Source organism: Musca autumnalis, unplaced genomic scaffold (assembly GCF_047663935.1).
Source record: "Musca autumnalis isolate F117 unplaced genomic scaffold, ASM4766393v1 scaffold_1, whole genome shotgun sequence".
In the NCBI taxonomy this organism is placed as follows: Eukaryota; Metazoa; Arthropoda; class Insecta; order Diptera; family Muscidae; genus Musca; species Musca autumnalis.
Genome location: NW_027411644.1, coordinates 326,864,228 through 326,887,478, shown reverse-complemented (window position 1 = coordinate 326,887,478; position 23,251 = coordinate 326,864,228). Strand labels below are relative to the sequence as shown.

The following is a 23,251-nucleotide window of genomic DNA, read 5'->3' as shown; positions in this document are numbered from 1 at the left end:
TATTGTTTTAAATTGTTTCATGCAGTGCGGTTATTGCGGGACGTTGCCACCAAATATATTGGTCATGGTCACAGTATGTTCATGAAAACCACAAAAAAATCAACTGACTTCAGAGTATATGTGCAGTCAGATACTGTAAAAACAAAGATGTTAACGAAATAAATGGAAACGTCCGGTTGGAGCACTAATCAATGTACATATTAATTTCCTCAACAGTTTCAAAATTTGTAATTCTTCAGCTGCCCTAATACTTTCCATGCATAAATTTATAATCTTGGTTTTGGTCTATTCTGCCCTATGTTGTTGTAAGTATCATGATGTATTACAGATCTTACAGAGCTATAATACCCTCAGTCTGTGTGAATTGAAACTTTCATCTATGGACATATCGAATACCGCCTACACAACCAAAATGGTTCTCCTCAAAAATTATTTAAGTTGGGGGGTTTCTGTGGCCCTTTTTAGACGACAAAAGAATGGATTTCGATTAAAGCTCAAAAGTGTCCGAAAAGTGTTGCGGAAAAGGTACCTAAGGTATTGCATGGGTATGGTCCATTTTAGAAGTGGATCTTTTTTTGAGAGTCATTCCTTTATATAGCTTACGCGTCCACCAGTCATTTCTGTGGGGGAGTTACCAAAAGGAGTGGACCGATGAACACCATATTTGAACTTTATCTAAGATTCGCGGATATATTACGATATTGCAATCTAGTTAAAGTCTAGTTACCTATATGGATATTGCACTTTAGGTAATTTCGCCTGTTTTTGAGGCAAAAATTAATAATATAATTAATTTATGGGCTTTTTATAAATTTTCAATGCTTTATATGCAAAAGTGAGCTAAAATATGGAATTACACAGTAGAATTCGGATATAGCGAATATCGGTTATAAGAAACTACGTTTATAACGAAAAAAAAATTGTGTTCCCAAAGATTATTTGTTAATATTTGTAAACACATTCAACTTCTTCAAATGACCACGATTATAAAAATGACCACACTACAATTTGTTAGGACTTACAAGCCCGCTTTTAAGTATACGCGGATAGCAACGAATTTAAGCACTGTTTCAAATATTTTAATATACGATATTTAAAAATACGCTTAATAAGAATTTTACAGAAGAACACGTTTAAAACGAACGCCGGATAGCCATTATTCTCCTTTTACCTATTTTATTCGTTCCAACCCAAGGAACGCGGTTAAAACAAAACACCGCTTATAATGAACTAAAACATTGATCCGCCAAAAGATTTTTATAAACATTGATATGTTTAAAATATTGATTCGTGCAGAGATCTTTATAAATATAATTTATAAGGACCTTATGAATCGCGAAATCATGACCCCTAGTTAGAACGTATTACAGATACAATTAACAAAAATGTTGACCACCGGTCGTTAGTATGAACAAATTGCGTATGCTTTATTTCATCCCTTTGTTTATGAGATAACTCATACACAACCGAACTAGTTCAGTAGTTCGCTAGATTTAACAACTCTATACAATAAGTAAGGAGTGGACCAACGCAGTATCGAGAGCGAAAGTTTCCGTGCGTACCAACCACTACACAGTGTGGCCGTAGGTTTTTTTACAGCTTTCGGACCATTTTCTAAGGAAATATACATATGCCTTTAAAAAAACTTGTACTGTTTTTAGGGGGGTGGGTTATCGCATACAAGCTGCTGCTGCAAAAAAAAAAAAATCAAAACGATTTAAGAGGTGGCTTTATACTGGACTTTTCCGATATAGTCCATATTGGAACCTGATCTATTCGGTTATGGGTGGGGGAGGTACCCAGAGGGGTTGTGTAAAGATATGGCCAGTCTTCGAACTTAAGTTAAGCTAAGTTTGGAAAAAAATATTACGAAATTTTGGAATCCAAATTGTCGGAAACGGATTTCGAATTGCAAGTTTTACATTGATGCACTTGACTAACGTGGTAAAATACCGGAGATATATTCAAATCCCCCATAACTGGTCTCAATCCCGGATAAGTGCTGAATACACTCATGGGGACAACTTATGGAGAAAATTCACCACAAATGCGAAATAAAATCGCTTCGGATACATTTTGTCAACTCAACCCAGAATGAACACTTAGCCACCAGCCAGGAGGTGATAACGAGCCAATTTTTTACCAACCACGCAAAAGACAAAATCCAGTCTCGACAAGATTGACATGAATTCTGGCAACGATTCAGTGACGGAAGAGAAAGATAAGCTCACATTTACAGAAAATGTTGAGGATTATGAGAGAGCTAACATCCCAGCTAACAATTTTTTCTGAGGGCTCTGGTTTCCGATTTTTTCCGTGTTTTTCTGAATATATTTTTAGAAATTTGCGGATTTTTTCAAATATTTTCTAAAAATTGGACCGATGTGACCACTTCTATACAACTTTCGTTCCGAATTCAGTACGATTTCGGCATCAGACTCCGAAATTTGCTCAGAGATTCTGACCGAATTCGGAAATTTTTTTAGCTGCGATCTTATAATTCAACATTCTAGCGAGAACGTTACTGGATGGAAGACACAAAATACGCCAAGAGGAAGATTTTAAAGCACAATACCACGGTCTCATCCACAAAAAAACTACCCTTTAATGAAGCCATAAAGCACAACCTAATGGTTGACGGGACCAACAAGCATCCCCTATAGCATATTAAGAGTTCTCAAAGATTTGCAGAAAAAACAGAGCGGCAGTTAGCGATGTTTGGGACGGCATCTGCCTTAGGCTGATTCCAGCAAAGGAAATCACAATGATGCCCAGTGACAGAGTTAGTACAGAGTGCTTGGTCATCGCACTCTATCCTGGGCAAGTTGCTAAAATATATAACGAAAATTACCAAGGATATTCCAATGAACGAGTGGTCCGCAATCGCCACGGAGTAAAGGCATTTGAGAGATTGCGGAACAAGCTGTTTTTTGGAAAAAGGGAGGACAACGTCAAAATTGGACTGAATGAGGAAGATAATGTAGACGATGCCGAAAATTTGTTTGACAACATGCAGCTATTGGACCATTCACATTATCACCCAACAAATATAAAGCTTCAAATCGTGCAGATCAATCTGAAGCACTCTAGAGTGCTTATATGAATATATATTCTTGCATGTACATTTTAAGTTGTACTCACTACAAAAAATATTAGTCAATTGTTCTTCCGACTTTTGGAGCTATTCTTAAGAAGAACGCGTTCGAATAAAATAAAAACAAATATATTTTGACAAAGTTCCATGTCATAGCTATCAAAGTTGACCAAGATAATTCGAACACTATTCATTAATACGTTCGTCGTTTTCTTTGAAGCACCCTAATATACATCTATTCAAAAAATTTAACAACCTACATTAATATTCACCTATAAATTGGTTAAATATTGTATCAATCAAATTGTTCTTTGTATAGATGTTTGTATGTGTGTGCCTGCGTGCGGGTGTGTATAAATTTGCTGACCATACTGCTTGCATTTGCCAACCATGTGTTTAAAGTGTAGCACTCGTGTATGTTTATATTTTGTTGACCGATTCAGGCAGAGTGCTCGGCGAGGCCGAGAGATGAGAGCGTTGAATGAATAACAAAATTCCTCAATTTATGGCCATTCAATCATCGACACCTCGTCAACAAAACGTGTATGGGCGCCAAACGAACGAACGAATGAGTGAATGAATGACCATTAGCCTCGCTGAAAGGCATACCTAAGGAAGATTTTTAACCATCAACATCATCAACAAGCACCAACAGCATTAGATCAATTGTGTTATCCATTATTACCACCACCACCGCTATTATCATCATCGTCATCATCGACAGTAGCAACATCATTTCGTTAGCAATAACATTTAGAAATTAAACGTTTCGTTTTTATGAGGCTAAATTGAATGGTTCCAATTTTTCGTTATTGTTTTGAAAATGGAAATCATTTGAATAGCAAGCATATCGTATTCAAATGAGAGACGAGAGCAATTGAAAATGTTTTTCTAGCCAAAGGATGATAAAATTTTCGTTTAATCAACAAACTATTTAAGTTAACGTAAATTGTAAGTTATTAACCAATAAAAGTGATGGAATGTTGTCAATAAATCGTTTGATTTGAAAGGGCATATATAAAGAAAACTTTTTTATAATAAGTATTTAAAACAGTGAGAATTAGGGGGAAGGAATGAAGGAAAATTGACCCCTTGTACAAATGATCCAAAATTATAAATTTTTGTTTTTTTTTTACATAAAATTGATTTCCCATTTTACGTAATCAGGCAATTTAATTTTTTATTATTATGGAAAATTTTACGGTATTTAAATTTTTGTTTTATTTCAGCCAACAATGCTATAATTTTCAGTGAAAACGTTATTCGGGCAGCTGCAATTAAAAAATCGTTTCGTTTTTTTTCTTCTAAATTTTTGCAATTCTTATTTCTTTCTTTTCCGTTTGAGTGGGAGATGGTAGGGTATTTAAACGTTATTCACACTTCAGGCTTATAAACACATTAACACCACATTCAATATAAAATTTAGAAATTCAAAATAAATATTAAAAAATACAATGCTTTTCTTTTTTGTTGCGTATTTTTTATGAATACGCATATTTTCGTTATCGTTTGTATTCGCTTTGTACATACAAGAACTATGTGTTTATATATAAATTTATGTAGTATATCTATGAAACGGAGAATATATAATCGTATAGTTATAACAATTATAAGAATCACATTATTTTGTAAATAAATATGTCTTTCTTTGCGTTTTACAAGAAAGTTTTGGATTACAATGACGTCTTCGTTTCTGAGATGTGTTATGGAAACTAAACCCAAAGAACGGGGCCAACAATATCTGCACAATTTTTATTAATTGAAATATTAAAGTCGTACACGGTGAGCCTTAACTAATTTTAAATGGAAGGTGCTTACACCTCGGAAGTTTTTGCTGATTCTGAAACTACAATGCTCATAGATGAGAAATATCATGAAACAAAAAAATCGCCGGAGGGATTTTCAAATAAATCGCGATTTATTTTCACATTTTTAGGGGTTCTTTAGGTTTTCACGATTTTGCTTGGAAACCGCGAGTTCTATGTAAATGGCACTAAAGCAAATGTTGTAGCAGAGAAAATTCTCCACAAGATTGGCCTTTATGATATTTTCGTATATTTTACCGTTTTAAAGATATGGAAGTTCAAATTGGGACAATGCACTGACTGTATCGCCCTCTTATAAAACAATATCATGCACAGTGTCCCTTAACTAACTTTTAATGAAAACGGCTTACACATGGGATGTTTTTGCGGATTCTGAAACAGGAATGTTCATAGATGAGAAAAATAAAAAAAGAGACAAAATCACCGGAGGGATTTTTAAATAAATCGCGATCAAAATTCACAATTTTAGGGTTTTTTTTAGGTTTTCACGATTTTGCTTGAAAACCGCAAGTCGTATCGAAATGAGTCTAAAGAGAATGTTGTAGCTGTGACAATTCTCCACAAGACTGAAATTTAGGTTTTTTCGTAGGTTTTACCATTTTTGAGATATAGAGGTTCAGATCAAATTTTTAGGTTTTTATCTTAAGTCTTCAAGATTTTGCTTGGAAACCGCAAGTCATATCAAAATGGGACTAAAGAACATGTTGAAGCTGTGAAAATTCTCTACAAGATTGGATTTATTTTTTCCTTGGATGTACCATTTTCAAGATATATAAGTTTAATTTGGGAAATTGCAGTAATGCACAGTTTTATAAGGTGGCGATACAGTCAGTGCATTGTCTAAATTTGAACTTCTATATCTCAAAAACGGTAAAACCTACAAACATATAATACAAGTCAATCTTGTGGAGAATTTTCACAGCAACAAAATTTTCTTTAGGCCAATTTACATAGGACTCGCGGTTTCCAAGCAAAATCGTGAAAACCTAAAGAACCCCTAAAAATGTGAACTTAAATTGCGATTTATTTGAATATCCCTCCGGCGATTTTTTTGTTTCCCAGGTCTAAGCACCTTCAATTTAAAATTAGTTAAGGCGCACCGTGTTCTAGTAACCAAACTTCTTCACAAATCACTCGAAATATTTTTAGAGTTATCATGCACAATAGCCATTTTAGAATGTGCCGGCATTATATCAGAAAGTATTGACTTACTCCGGAAAAAATTTACCATCGTAAATGGGACCGCTAGAACAACATACTGACAAAAGAATCAAACGATGCGAGTGGAGCTCTTAAAGTTCACATGTTCCGAATTTTGTGTGGGAGGTACCCGCAGGAGTGGATTGATATAGTGATACATACATGCCTGGATGAAATACGATGTGTAAAGTCTGCCCCAATCAGAAACTCCCTGCGAGAATTATCTTGCGGATTTGCCATTTTGGCTGGTGCCGTCAGAGTTTCTTATACCTTTTAGTATAAAAAAAAAAAACTCAGCATAGGGTAATTTTACCACGTCGCTAAAAGAAAAAAAGAAAACTTGAATGGGCACAATTAAGAACAGAAGCCAAGTCACCAAAAAATCCTCTGTAAAGCGACCTTTCCACACTATTCATAAATCTCATTCGACCCACCTTAAGGTCTTTACTTAATAACGTGATAACTCTCGAACAGATTGCGTTCCTCTGTTTGGTTCAAAATTTGGATTTCGTATTATTTTGTCCAAACCTAGTTTAAATTCGAAGATGAGCTACCTCCCGCACAAACATTGAACATTTTTTGTAAAAATTGTGCGCACGATAACTCTTGAAGGGAGTAAGCGATTTGGTTTGTACTTTACATTTCGTGAAATTTGTACCAGACATAGTTGAGGCTCCACTCCTTTGGGTACCTCCCACACCCGAGTGCAGGATAACTCTCTAACGGTTGACGAACAGAAATGACTGGTGGGAGTGAAAGAAAGAAATGATTCCCAAAATAAGATGCACTTTCAAAATGGACTATGTTGATTCATTCCTTCAAGTACTTTCTCCGCTTCAAATGTTGTGAAATATACACTTCTTATCCACATTTAGACCCGTGTTGTAAAAGTCTTAAATGTGCAATCAAGTACGAGGAAATCGAATGACAATTGTAAAAATTAGTCCCGACAAAATATGATTTTTAGAAAAATGTTCGCACAAAATTTCCGTATTTGGTTAGAGATTTCTGTGAAGCTGTGTAGACTAAATTCACGACGCATATATTAAACAACTCAGAATCGCGAGTTCTACAATCCTATATATGATTTTTTGATAAACCTGTGAGCGGAATGAAACTAGAACTAAATTAAAAACAAAATGTCAGCATGGAAGACTAAAGAATAAATTTCAGTTTTTCGGTCGGATTTGACGTCACAACCTTCAGAATTACGAAAATCGGGAGGTACTGTTCTATGGGTGCTACGTCGAAACGTGGACCTATACCGACGAATTTCAGTCGGAAAGGCTTTTACCTCCAACACGTACTAAATGCCAAATTTCTGCAATTTTGGAGGAATCTTAAGACCACAAACTTCAAAATACCGCAAATCGGGAAGTACAGTTTTATGGGGTCTATATGAAGGCGTGGGCCTATACCGACAAAATGTATATGGAAAGTTTTATACCCCAATTGAAGTTTAAATACCTAATTCCAGCCATTTCGGAGTTATATTGAGGCCACAACCTTCAAAATACCGAAAATCGGGAGGTACCGTTCTATGGGGACTATATGAAGGTGTGGACCTATACTAAAAAAATTCATATGAAAAGTTTTATACCCCAAATGAAGACTAAGGACCAAATTTCAGAAGGAATATTGAGGCCACATCCTTCAAAATACCGCAAATCCGGAGGTACCTTTCTATGAAGGCTATGACCATATTCCATAGGCTATTATTGCTGTAGTTTTTTCAAAATTCGCACATAATATCTTTAAATTAATTGACATATGTATTTTTTTACATTAATGTAGGGAACCACCAGTCGGCATCATCTATATCTATACTTATAAAAGAGTTCAGTAATGATGACTCACTGACTCACTGACTGACTGACTGATAATCAACGCCCAGACTAAACGGCTAAAGCTAGAATCTTGAAATTTTGGGTGAGGGTCACTCTTGGTCCGAAGGTGTCAGATAAGGCTGGATTTTTGGAAATTCGAACTAGAACTGTACTAAAAGGTACTAAATATGGTACCCTTTGTTTTAGGCAAACGCGAAAAGCTAGAATTCTGAAATTTGGAATGAGGTTCACTGATGGAGAGTTAGAAAGGTGTACCAAATGGTTTTTGGAAATTCGAACTATAAGTGTACGAAAAGTACTAAAAGTTACTAAATTTAGTACTATTTGGTATTACTTGAACGGATAGAGCTAAAATCTTGAAATTTGGAATGAAAATCAAGGTTTAGAAGATGAGTTGATATAAGGAGGTGGTTTTGAAAATGTGTACTCATGTGTACGAATAGTACTAAATGGTACTAAATTTGGTACAAGTTGAATTTGGGCGAACCAAAAAAGTTGGAATTCTGAAATTTGGAATTACTATTACTGTTGGAGCGAAGGTTTGAGATATGGAGGTAGTTTTCGAAATTCGTACATATGGGTACGAAAGGTACTAAATAGTACTAAATAAGGTACAATTTGGATTTGGGGGAACGGATGGAGCTGGAATCCTGAAATTTAGAATTGGGATTACAGTCGGGGTGTAGGATAGAGGTATTTTGGAAATTCGTACTTTTGGGTACGAAAAGTACTAAATGGTACCAAACTTGGTACAATATGAATTTAAGTGATCGGATAGAGCTGGAATAGTGAAATTTGGAATTAAGATTACTATTGGAGTGTGGGATTGGGATACTTTTGGAAATTCGTACTTATGGCAACGAAAAGTACTAAATGGTACCAAATTTGGTACAATTTGGATTTGGGTGATCAGATACATTTGGAATCCTGAAATTCGAAATTAAGATTACTTTTGGAGTGCTGGATAGAGGTAGGTTTGGAAATTCGGATCTATGGGAACAAAAAGTACTAAATTTGGTACAATTTGCATTACGGTAATCTGATGCAGCTGTAGTTCTGAAATTTGGAATTAAGATTACTGTTGGCATGCAGGATTAAGGTAGTTGAGGATATTCGTACTCTTGGGTACGAATAGTGCTCAGTAGTACCAAATTTGGTACAATTTGGATTTGGGTGAACGGATATAGCTGAAATTCCGAGATTTAGAATAAAGAGTACTATTGGAGTGTAGGATTGATAAAGTTTTGGAAATTTTTAGTTATGGTTAGGAAAAGTACTAAATAGTACTAAATTTGGTACAATTTAGATTTCAATGATGGGATACATTTGGAATCGTGAAATTCGGAATTAAAATTGCTGTTGGCGTGTTGATAGAGGTAGGTTTCTAAATTCGTACTTTGGATACGAATAGTACTAAATAGCTGGAATCCCGAGATTCGGAATAAGGATAACTGTTGGTAAGTAGGATTGATGAAGTTTTTGAAATTTTTAGTTATGGGTACGATAAGTACTAAATGGTACCAAATTTTAATTTATGTGATCGGATACATTTGGAATCCTGAAATTCGGAATTACGATTACTGTTGGAGTGTTGAAAGAGGAAGGTTTGGATACAATTCGTATTAAATGGTATCGAGTTTGGTACAATTTGGATTACGGTGATCGGATGCAACTGTAATCCTGAAATTTGGAATTAAGATTACTGTTGGCGTGTAGGATTGAGGTAGTTGTAGAAATTCGTACTCATGGGTACGAAAGTACTAAATGATACCAAATTTGGTACAATTTGGATTTGGGTGAACGGATATAGCTGAAATTCCGAGATTTGGAATAAGGAGTACTATTGGAATGCAGGATTGATAAAGTTTTGGAAATTTTTATTTATGGGTAGGAAAAGTACTAAATTTGTTACAATTTGGATTTCAGTGATAGGATACATTTGGAATCGTCAAATTCGGAATTAACATTGATGTTGGAGTGTTGATAGAGGTAGGTTTAGGAATTCGTACTATGGATACGAATAGTACTAAATGGTACCAAATTTGGATTTGAGTTATCGGATATATATGGAATCCTGAAATTCGGAATTAAGCTTATTGTTTGAACATAGCACTGAGGTAGTTTTGAAAATTTCTACTTATGGGTACTAAAAGTACTAAATAGTACTAAATTTGGTACAATTTGGATTTCGGTGATCTGATGTAGCTGCCATCCTCAAGTTTGGAATTAAAATACCTGTTGAATTGTAGGATTGATAAAATTTTGGAAATTTTTAGTAATGGGTAGGAAAAGTACTATATAGTACTAAATTTGGTACAATTTGGATTTGAGCGAACGGATAGATTTGGAATTAAGATTACTGTTGAAGTGTAGGATTGAGATATGGAAGTAGTTTTTGAAATTCGTACTTATGAGTACAAAAAGTACTAAATTTGGTACAATTTGGTATATGTACGAAAAGTACTAAACGGTACTAAATTTGGTACAACTTGGATTTGAGCGAACGGGTAGAGCTGGAATCAAGAAATTTGGAATTAATATTACTGTTGGAGTGTAGGATTGAGATATGGAAGTAGTTTTGGAAATTCGTACTTATGAGTACGAAAAGTACTAAATTTGGTTCAATTTGGATTTGAGCGAACGGCTAGAGCTGGAATCTTGAATTTTGGAGTTAATATTACTGTTGGGGTTAGTTTTGGAAATGCGTACTTAGATTTGGAAATTCGTACTTATGCTTACAAAAAGTACTACATTTTGTACAATTAGGATTTGGGTGAAATTATAGCGCTCGAATCCTAAAATGTGGAATTAGGTACACAATGGTTCCATGTGTGGTACAATTTTGTATTGGATGAACGGATAGGTCTGGATTCGTGAGATTTGGAATTAAGATTACTGTTATCATTTGCTTATAACGTCCGATTTAAGAAATATGTGCCATAAATATACGAAAAGTTGTAAATGGCACAGGATTTGGTACATTTTTTGATTGTGTAAAGGGAATTTTGAAATAATAGGAAGAGGTTCGTATTTATGTATTTACATGTAAAGTACAAAATAGTTCTATAATTGGTTTTGGGGGAACAGATAGAGCTGGAAATGAGGATGGCGTTTGTTGGGTTAGGCCGTATTTGCGCTGAGAACCTCAATTAAAATATCTCACAAAATGTGGATTGCTCTTGATATGTAGGCGTGACGAAAATCGAACTAAAGTGGTACGTATTTGTACACAAAATGTTTCCACCATTCTATATTATATATTGTTTATTTGTTTTGTATATTTAACGCATACGAAGTAGCGGGCACTTTGCTAGTATATATATATATATAAAATAGAAATTTGTTTGTACGTTTGTTTGTTTGTGCCTTATGGACTCAAAAACCGCTGAACAGATCCTGCTGAAATTTTTAGGGTACATTGCTACATCGCCTGAAATGAAAATAGGCTATATCATTTTTTGAAACTCCTCGTTTATCTGGAGATATATCATCAAAACCGGAGGTACCTCCAAAAAATGTAAATTTTATTTGCGGATACCTATAGAAAGGTAACAGATATAGTATTCAAATTTGGTCAAACTATGTTGGTTGTAAGTACACGTCATTCCTTAAAAAATAAGCCGGTTGGGATCAGTGAAAGCAGTTTTCCCCTTTGACCTGCTAATATCAAACTTCATATATTTTAATTTTAAACGCGAATATCTATGGAATGGAAACAGATATATGTTCCAAATACTGTGACAATAAGTAGGAAGTAAGTGCACGTCATCTATCAAACAATAAATGGGGCGGGGTCAGGGGGAGCAGTTTTCCCCTTTGACTTAATAATATCAAATACCATATATTTTAATTTTGAACGCGAATATCTATGAATGGTAGCATATATAATCTCTAAATTTTGTCACAATAAGTAGGAAGTAAGTACACGTACACGTGCTTTATTATTATATGGAGAATTGTCACATATAAAAGTTATCACCATGTTACAGCATCTAATGTCATTAAATGAAAAGTAAGCGGGTGGTCACATGGGGAAGGTACCCCATAAAGCATGCAAATAATAAATATAGTACATCAGACTCACTAAAAGTGCCTTAATTGGGCCACATCTTATAGTAAGCGATCTATGAACTCGCGAAATAAGGTGGAAAGGCTCTGGGGAAAGAACAATGGACCCAAATATGAAATTTGGTATTTTCGATTCAACACTGTAATAAGTTTTGTATTTGATGCACCAAACGCGCTATGTATGTCCAATTTCGCTGAAATTTGGAATGTGTGACGGATTTTAGTCTAGACATAAATGTGCCAAATTATATCGAAATCGGTTCAGATTTGAATATAGCTCCCATATATATTTTCGGCCGATTTATGTATTTGATGTACCAAACACGCTATGTATGTTAAATTTTAATGAAATTTGGGATGTGAGACGGGATTTGGTCCATAAATAAATGTGACAAATTATATCGAGATCGGTTCATATCGGAATATAGTTCCCATTATATTTTCGGTCGATTTCATGTTTATGTTACGTATGTCATATTTCAATGAAATTTTGAAGAGACTTAGAAGTCATCCTTATATACACAAGTACTTATAGTTGGGAAGTAATTGACCAAGGCTACAGCTATTAAATATCATATCTTTGAGAGACTTCTGAAAAAAATAATTCCCATGTGCAAAATAAATTACAACTATCCTCAAACTTAAGGTTCTCAAACCTGATTCTATTCTTAATTTAAGATCTAAATCCAATCTGTAGAAATAAAGAAAAATTAATAGTGTGAGAGTATATAACCTACGTAGAAATACGTATAGTCGAAAAGGCTTTTGGGGGGAGTGTTACCCCCTGAAACATACAAAAATACCATAGTAGCTCCATAACAGCCCTTAATGGGTAGAGAACGCCTTCATATATCCTATATTAATACGTTAAAATATTAAAAAAGTTAATTTAATTATAGGGTGCCACCGTGGTGCAATGGTATGCACACCCGCCTTGCACACATAAGGTCGTGGGTTCGATTCCCTGGCCAGGCAACATCAAAACACTTTTCAACGGTGGCAAAATACCCCTCAGTAATGTTGGCGACATTTCCTGAGTATTTCAGCCATGTAAAACTTCTCTACAAAAGTGGTGTCTTAGACACGCCGTTCGGACTCGGCGATAAACTGTAGGTCCCATATCATTGAGCTAATATGAATCGGGGTGCACTCATTGATATGAGAGAAGTCTCCCTTGTCCCTTATGGGATGTTTGTGGAACAATTATATATAATTTAATTATAGCATTCTATTATATTTTATCTTAGTCGTGGTAGCAAAGCGCACCGGGTTCAACTAGTTGTATTATAAATTGAAATTTAAATCGAAATTATCAAGTTTACTTACCACTACTCCATGTGTTGCGGCCACCGGCAACGATATTGTCAATATAACACCCCATATGGCTAAAATGCAAATTTTCGTTATTTTCTCTGTGCGCAGCATTCGTGATCTGATGGGATGTACAACGGCTAAAAAACGATCGATTGACATCAACACCAGGGTGTAAATACTGGCAAATGCTGTCACCACTATCAAATATTGGACAATGCGACACCATAGATCACCAAAAGGCCATGTATCGGCCACATAATCTGTGGCTGTGAATGGAATGCAAAAGACGACGAACAGCAGATCGGCCATGGCCAAATTGACAATGAGTAAATTTGTTGTTGAGTGCATTTGCTGATTCAGCAGTACCACAAGAATAACTAAAATGTTGCCAAAGAAGCCGGTCACAGCAATAACACCAAAACACAGTGGGACAATAACACGCACCATGCGGCTAATTTCGGGATACATATCGGTATCATTTTGCTGGGGATCGGGGAAAAATGCAATATTGTCTTCGAATATGGGTCGAAATGGCACAGTGGTATTGTCAAAAGTTATTGTGGCCGCCATTTTAGTGGTTTATTTCTGGGGAATGATTTGGTTGTTGTTGTTATTTATAATTATTAAAAACAATTTTATTTTGTGTATTTATCACTTTGGTTGTTGTGTTCATATACAAACAATTCTTTGGAGATTTTTGTAGCTTTGGCTGCTCTGTTCATATACAAAAATATTCTTTCCGTTTTTCCGTATTCATAGACATAATTTATGATTTTGTTCTTCTTGTTTTTATGGCAGGAAACCGCATTGAGGACGCCATGAATTCCAATCGAATTGTCTTCTGTTTTGCTGTTTTCTACACTCACGTTTTCGATATTATTTTCACGTGTTTACATGAAGCCGTTTTTTTGTTTTGTTTTTATTTTCGTAACAGGTGCCAAGTTTTAGTTGTTGGTTTTGTAAACACTTTATTTCATTGGTTTTCAGAGATATACACTTTCTCCTCGCTCACTTATCCATTGTGGCAAAGATTTTCACACAAACTTACACACGCGCAGACAACAGACTACCAAAAATCCTTGCACTTACACTGGTTTGGCAACATACGGCGTTCTGTTACTAACGGTTTTATTTAATATCCGCTTCCCGCGATATTTAATTCGTTCGTATTGTTTCTTTCAAGGTCATTGTTACTTTTATTTGCGTTCTGGCGTTATTGGCATTCCTTTAAAATTATCGATTTCACAATTCCAGTCTGACCATGTCTGCCATATGGTCGGTCTATTGTAATTTGTTTCATTTATTATTGAGCACACGTCCCGTCCGTTATATTTTTATTCAAAGTTATGAACAATTTTTCTTGTTGGATTTTCTTCGTTTTTCTTTAAACTGTTCCCGTTCATCAACAAAATACAACTGCTGTAGTATGTTTACCTTTGCATCTTTTTGGCAGTGCTGGTTTGCCGGATAGCACCATTTCCAGTCAGCATCAACATCAGCAGCGGCAGCAGAGCTACAAATGCTGGCTGCCGCTGCTGCTTGGTTATGGCTTTTGTCAGATTTACTTTTGAGTATGTGGGGTTCTCTGTGGCTGCCTGCAGTGTCCAAATACGATTGTTTTGAGCAAATACTCTCTTATTGAACAGGCGACCAGCTGACAGACGGACAAACAATTTTACATGGAATATTTACCACAAGACAGACAGCCGAAGTGTCTGACTAGGAGACAAAGCATGGAATGGATTTGCCTGCTGTTGCAGAGTGTGTTTTACTGATCCACGTAAGCGTAAAGACAACGACACTAAAAAGGTGTTATAGAATTGAGAACAAATAACAAAATGTATGTGATTATTTCGTTGTAGATTGGGGTGTACCGAATATTGACTATGGGATTTTGTTAAACGGCTTATAGTATATAACCGTACCATTGCGTATACCTCAAATAAATAAAAGAGGTTTATCATGTATACATATACATCTATACTTATAAAAGAGTTCAGTAATGATGACTCACTGACTGACTGACTGATAATCAACGCCCAGACTAAACGGCTAAAGCTAGAATCTTGAAATTTTGGGTGAGGGTCACTCTTGGTCCGAATGTGTCAGATAAGGCTGGATTTTTGGAAATTCGAACTAGAACTGTACTAAAAGTACTAGAAGGTACTAAATATGGTACCCTTTGTATTAGGCAAACGCGAAGAGCTAGAATTCTGAAATTTGGAATGAGATTCACTGATGGAGAGTTAGAAAGGTGTACCTAATGGTTTTTGGAAATTCGAACTATAAGTGTACGAAAAGTACTAAATTTAGTACTATTTGGTATTACGTGAACGGATAGAGCTAAAATCTTGAAATTTGGAATGAAAATCAAGGTTTAGAAGATGAGTTGATATAAGGTTTTGAAAACGTGTACTCATGTGTACGAATAGTACTAAATGGTACTAAATTTGATACAATTTGAATTTGGGCGAACCGATAAAGTTGGAATTCTGAAATTTGGAATTATTATTACTAGGTAGCCGAGCGTAGGTTTGAGATATGGAGGTAGTTTTCGAAATTCGTACATATGGGTACGAAAGGTACTAAATAGTACCAAATAAGGTACAATTTGGATTTGGGGGAACGGATGGAGCTGGAATCCTGAAATTTAGAATTAGGATTACAGTCGGGGTGTAGGATAGAGGTATTTTGGAAATTCGTACTTTTGGGTACGAAAAGTACCAAATGGTACCAAATTTGGTACAATATGAATTTAAGTGATCGGATAGAGCTGGAATAGTGAAATTTGGAATTAAGATTACTATTGGAGTGTGGGATTGGGATACTTTTTGAAATTCGTACTTATGGCAACGAAAAGTACTAAATGGTGCCAAATTTGGTACAATTTGGATTTGGGTGATCAGATACATTGGGACTCCTGAAATTCGAAATTAAGATTACTTTTGGAGTGTTGGATAGAGGTAGGTTTGGAAATTCCGACCTACGGGAACAAAAACTACTAAATTTGGTACAATTTGGATTACGGTGATCTGATGCAGCTGTAATTCTGAAATTTGCAATTAAGATTACTGTTGGCGTGTAGGATTGAGGTAGTTGTGGTTATTCGTACTCTTGGGTACGAATAGTCCTAAATAGTACCAAATTTGGTACAATTTGGATTTGGGTGAACGGATATAGCTGAAATTCCGAGATTTCGAATAAGGAGTACTATTGGAGTGTAGGATTGGTAAAGTTTTGGAAATTTTTAGTTATGGGTAGGAAAAGTACTAAATAGTACTAAATTTGGTACAATTTAGATTTCGATGATGGGATACATTTGGAATCGTGAAATTCGGAATTAAAATTGCTGTTGGAGTGTTGATAGAGGTAGGTTTGGAAATTCGTAATTTGGATACGAATAGTACTAAATGGTACCAAATTTGGATTTGAGTTATCGGATGTATCTGGAATTCTGAAATTCGGAATTAAGCTTATTGTTTGAACATAGCACTGAGGTTGTTTTGAAAATTTGTACTTATGTGTACGAAAAGTACTAAATGGTACTAAATTTGGTACAATGTGGATTTCGGTGATCTGATGCAGCTGCCATCCTCAAGTTTGGATATAAAATACCTGTTGAATTGTAGGATTGATAAAATTTTGGAAATTGTTAGTAATGGGTAGGAAAAGTACAAAATAGTACTAAATTTGGTACAATTTGGATTTGAGCGAAAGGATAGAGTTGGAATCAAGAAATTTGGAATTAAGATTACTGTTGGAGTGTAGGATTGAGATATGGAAGTAGATTTTGAAATTCGTACATATGAGTACGAAAAGTACTAAATTTGGTGCAATTTGGATTTGAGCGAACGGCTAGAGCTGGAATCTTGAAGTTTGGAATTAAGATTACTTTGGGGTGTAGGATTGAGGAAGTTTTGGAAATTCGTACTTATATGTACGAAAAGTACTAAACAGTACTAAATTTGGTACAACTTGGATTTGAGCGAACGGGTAGAGCTGGAATCAAGAAATTTGGAATTAAAATTACTGTTGGAGTGTAGGATTGAGATATGGAAGTAGTTTTGGAAATTCGTACTTGTGAGTACGAAAAGTACTAAATTTGGTTCAGTTTGGATTTGAGCGAATGGCTAGAGCTGGAATCTTGAAGTTTGGAATTAAGATTACTGTTGGGGTGTAGGATTGAGGAAGTAATGGAAATTCGTATTTATATGTACGAAAAGTACTAAACGGTACTAAATTTGGTACAACTTGGATTTAAGAAATATGTATGTGCCATAAATATACGAAAAGTTGTAAATGGCACAGGATTTGGTACAATTTGTAATTGTGTAAAGGGAATTTTGCAATAATAGGAGGAGGTTCGTATTTATGTATTTACATGTAAAGTACTAAATAGTTCTATAATTGATTTTGGGGGAAAAGATAAAGCTGGAAATGAGGATGGCGGTTGTTGGGTTAGGCCGTATTTGCGCTGAGAACCTCAATTAAAATATCTCAAAAAATGTGGATTGCTCTTGATGTGTAGGCGTGACGAAAATCGAACTAAAGTGGTACGTATTAGTACACAAAATGTTTCTACCATTCTATATTATATATTGTTATTTGTTTTGTATATTTAACGCATACGAAGTAGCGAGCACTTTGCTAGTATACATAATTCCCGAACATGATATATAGAGACGCAAGCAGCATTCCAATTTATACCTGTGGACAAAAAGTACTTTTTCCGAAGTTACAAATTATATATTTTTTGTCCACAGGTATGAATTGGAATGCTGCTTGCGTCTCTATATGTCATGTTCGAGAATTCTGTATATCCGGAGATGGGATTTTGAAAGTTCTACAATATGAACATATGGCTTTGGAAAAAATTTAATTTTTTGATAAGTTGTTGGCATTGGAAAGTGTAACGGACTGGACTGGTTGAGGTCTAATATTAAAATAAATGATTTTGAAAATATTTTAATTTTGAAAATCCATAGGAGAAAGTCTTAAATAGCCGGCCGAAGTCCGGCTTTTTAGAGAAACATTTATAATTTAAAAGAAAATATTGTTCCCGTTCCCGAGATTTCAACTTATCCATAGGAGAAAGTCGTAAATTCCCGGCCAATGTCCATTTTCCAATATTCGGTTCAATATAACTTGGTATAATCCGGGATTTGTACCCTGACTCTCGGGTTAAATACAGAGTATCAGGGTCGGCACTGCCGGGATTATATACATTTTCAAGATTAACAAATTAATACCTACCTTTGATAAAAAGTAAAAAAATCGGACTGTATTTATTAAACTACATTATGTATTGGCGTAATCAGCATACCGAGACCTACCTGTGTAAAAATGTTGTTGAGTCCATCCACAACATTTAACTTGCTCTAATATGTCTTCCAAAATTAAATCAGGTTCGAATATGGACTATATTGGTCCAATCGTTCGATTAAGCTCATACTTCTTGAGATAACTAGAATGACTACACTCATGAATTGAGTACCCGATTCGGTCTATCCCCTTCGTAATATTTGCATCGTATCAAGTTCGAAAATACTATATCAGTCCATTTTATCGGGTAATTCCTCAACGAACATTCAAACATGAAAAATACCAAGCCACGGTTCTGACCAGCTTTAACTTGGCAAAGTCAAAGACTTATCTTCGTCCCTCTCTCAAACATAGACTCAGACCACCACATGTTTGCAGCAAAGGCACGTAGCAGATTAAACGCAGCAAATAAAGTACTTACAGACACAACACGGAAGTTGGACATCTGTAAGCTGCCATCACAACAGATAGCCACAGCATATTCAACTCAACTGGCCCAATTGCTTAATCAAAGCACTCGTTGTCCCGATAACATATCAGCACAATGGTAAAGTATTACACCTTCCATGCAAACAGCCACAAAATCCATACTTGGATACCACAGACCTCCACCAAGGAACCCATGACATGACCAGGAGTGACGTGCTGCTACCGAAGAGAAAAATGCGGCATATAGGGCTACTTTACAATCAGTAGCAACGCTTAAGGCACGAGGTAGGTATCGGGAGAAAATGAGAGAGGAGAAACGACTTCTCCGCAGAAAAAATAGATAAATGGAAAAACGGGAGTCTGAAATAATCGGGATTTACAGCAACCAGAATGAAGTCCAGAAATTCTACCTAAGAGTGAAACATCAAACTGAGGGCTTTGGTGTACATCCTCATGTAGAAACCAGAAATGTTATTTGGTAACTGATACAGATAGTGTGCTCGGGATATGAAAATATCATTTTCCAAACTGCTGGCATCCAATACTAGCAAAGACGAACGAAAATGCTACAGATCCAATTCCACAAGGTGGTATTGAATGTGTACTGTTAGTACCAAATGAGGTTTCAGACACAGAGACAGCCTCTCGTGTGACCTATTCAACATACTGCTGGAAAAGGTTATACGAGACGCAGATATTAAAAGAAATGGCACAATTTCCATCAGTAGCCACATGTTACCTGCTTATGCTGATGAAACATATTATTGAAAAATTTTATAAAACTAAGAAAAAATAGTAGAAAAAATAGTGGGTGACGTAGGGGATGAATGATACCAAGCAACGGTCTTGACCGGCTTTAACATGGCAAAGCCCAGGATTTATCTTGGTCCCTCTTTCATCTCAAGTGGACACTGACCTCCCCGTGGTGTCACCTGGGGAACTGCCTTTAACACCCGTTAAAGGTAGTGAGCTTACATGTGCCGCGCGTTCACCCATAAGAATGTTAAAAACTTGGGTTTGGGCGTCGGGTTAGTAACCCTCCCCTAGAAAAAACATCCTACTATGAAAAAACGAAAGAAAAGAAAAACAAAACCCTCTAAAGTTTACGAACCCCGCAAATGTTTTAAGGACCATGATCTGCGAATCTGCACCTGGAATGTTCGCACTCTTTATAGAGAAGGTGCAGTCTTCGCATTGGCAGACGTACTTGAAAAGTACAAGGCCGATATTACTGCCATACAGGAAATACGATGGATTGAGAAAGGCGTCACAACAACACCTAAAGGTGACGCACTGTATTATAGCTGCCATGACGTAAAGCATGAGTTTGGTTGTGGATTCGTAGTTAGTCGGAGACTAAAACATCTGGTATCCAGCTTCACCCCAGTGAATGAAAGACTTGCTGCAATTCGAATAAAAGCTAAATTCTTCAACATCAGCTTTATTTGTGCTCATGCTCCCACTGAAGAAAAGGACGAACAGACCAAAGATATATTTTACGAGCGCTTAGAAGAAACATATGACCGTTGCCCTGCCCATGACATTAAAATCATTCTAGGCGATTTTAATGCCAAAATTGGAAAGGAGAATATCTTTGGCCCAACAGTCATAAGGGCACCTGGCTGTGGTTGCCACCGTGGTGCAATGGTATGCACACCCGCCTTGCACGCTGAAGGTCGTGGGTTCGATTCCCCGGCCAAGCAACATCAAACAATTTTCAACGGTGGTAAAATACCCCTCAGCAATGTTGGCGACATTTCCTGAGTATTTCAGCCATGTAAAACTTCTCTACAAGTGGTGTCTTAAGACACGCCGTTCGGACTCTGCAATAAACAGTAGGTCCCATATCATTGAGCTAATATGAATCGGGGTGCACTCATTGATACGAGAGAAGTCTCCCCTGTCCCATTTGGGATGTTTGTGGAACAATTATATTATATATTATTACCTGGCTGTCTCCAGATCAAAGAACAAGTAATCAAATTGATCATGTTGTAATAGATGGAAGACATTCATCCAGCGTGTTGGATGTACGATCGTTCCGAGGCGCAAACATTGATTCGAACCACTACCTTGTTGCAGCAAAGGTACGTACCCGTCTAAAGCACGAACAGACGCAAAAATTGGATTCAAGCCCACTGTGCAAAATATTTTGTTTACAATGTTTTATTTAACTTGTTTTGGTGCCCGTTTAGTTCAAATCTAGCAACTCATTTTTAACACAGTTGCAGTTGACCAATCGAACTCAAACTGTGCACACTTTTCAGATTTGATGACAATACATGAATATGAAATCAAAAACAATATGGCTCATTTTTCCTATAGCCCCCATAGAGCTGTAATACCCGATTTCAGGTGTTCTTAGGATTTTGTCTTCATTTTTTGTCCGAATTGGCTGTAACTTGGCATTTGGAGTTACCAATTAAACAGAAACTCCCCCACCAACAATTGTGGACATTGGTCAGATTTTAGTGTAGCCCCCTTATAACGGTACCAGTCGATTTCAGACAATTTAAAATTTTTATCTACATTTTCGGCCTAAATTGACTGTAATTTGTTTATGGACTTCTCAGTGATCAAAAATGTATTTACTAAAAACTTAAAAATAATTACAAAAATCAAGTTTCAGAGATTTTTTTTTTAAATGCACTTAAAACTAGAAAATAATTTGTCGCTTAGCCTCAATAAGTATATTCTTCCTCATGATGGAATCTCACAAATAAAACGCTTGCATTTAAATGAAAAATGGTTGCGAACGTTTTATTTTACATATAGTTTTTACAGAATTCGACTTTTTCAAGGCACGATATATAGCAGCATCAACCCAGAAAAAAACATGTAAGAGAGGGCTATAACCGTATGGGGCCGAACATGTAATACCATACACAACTATGTACCACTGTGTACTAGTTTTTTAAGGAATTTCATTTATAGGATTGCTACATACATATTTTAGCCGTCAAGTCACACATACATAAGATAGGTTAGGTTTTATGACGCGTGGATGTCATAATAGGCAGCCGCTTCCCTCGGAGACCATTGTGTTCATCCTGGTAGTTTTAAAGATAGTCGTAGTGGACAGACATGTAAGAAATTAGATTAGAGTTATTAAGGTACATATATAGGTTTACGTAGAGTGGGTATTTGCCATGTTTCCTTTCCGTTGGAGCAATCCCTGGCCTTTGGCGAGGGATTGTCGTCTCGGTTTTGTAGAAGGCTGTTAGAGATTGGATCGTGTGTTCATCCGTGGTACGCAATCTTCTACACATAAACGTTGGAGAGCGACGTAATATGTGCTCGATTGTATCTATCTCTTCTTCATCTTCACACATCCTGCAATGTATACATGAGTTGATATACACGATAACAAGAGATATAGCACATATGTATGTATATATATACATCATTATTGCTGGAAACGTAAGAAGTTTTCCCTTATTTTATAATGGACAGTCCGACAGTTTTGGCTACATATACATACATATTTCTTCAACAAATTAAAGTTTGCATTAACCCTTAAATTAGTGAATAGGTCCCTGGGGACCTTTTTAATTTTCAAACTCTAATTACTCGGAGTTCGTCGTACGTCCAGCCTCCACATGTATTCCAAAGAAATTTTGTGGGGAATCGTTAACTAGGCGTTTACACACAGATAGTACCCTCCAAACATTTGGAAGTTAAATATATCTTCTCTCAGTAAATGCGTCTCCGTAAAGTGCCTGCATTCAGTTAAGAATGCGAATGTTGTCTATTTACAAGAACAAATATGTTGTTATCGCTTTTTTATCCGTATGTGGTCACAACTGCGCGACTTACAGTAGTATAAAAAGCGACACTTTATGTTGTACAAAAACAAATGCTTAAAGTCTGGAGTATTGATACTACTCTCTATTATAGAGAGTAATGTTTTCAAAACAATAGTGGAAGCATTACAAAAACAATTTATCTTGCAAACAGTTAAGCGAATTGTAATGAAAGCAAATAAGTAAAATAAAACATGAGTTGATTGACGTGATTTCTTCTTTTTTGATCAATTTTATAATAAAATGCTTCTTTTATAACCGCAGTAACATTAAATTCAAATGAATAATAATAACATGTTTGAATAAACAAAAAAAAAAACTAAATAGCCTTTTACAAATACTGTCGGT

At 35.8% G+C, this 23,251-nt stretch overlaps 2 protein-coding genes across 3 annotated transcripts in view; one reads left to right on the top strand and one right to left on the bottom strand.

Annotated features, from left to right (window-relative positions):
• The window catches only part of AstA-R2 (Allatostatin A receptor 2), a 75,534-nt gene extending 60,569 nt beyond the window's left edge, over window positions 1–14,965 (bottom strand). Inside the window, exon 1 of the mRNA XM_073962767.1 lies at window positions 13,362–14,965. Within this exon, the coding sequence (XP_073818868.1) occupies window positions 13,362–13,919 (558 nt within the window). The 5' untranslated portion in view covers window positions 13,920–14,965. The remainder of the gene's footprint in view (window positions 1–13,361) is intronic.
• The window catches only part of LOC141390126 (putative polypeptide N-acetylgalactosaminyltransferase 13), a 149,317-nt gene that overhangs the window by 86,140 nt on the left and 39,926 nt on the right, over window positions 1–23,251 (top strand). The gene's annotated exons all lie outside the window — the stretch shown is intronic.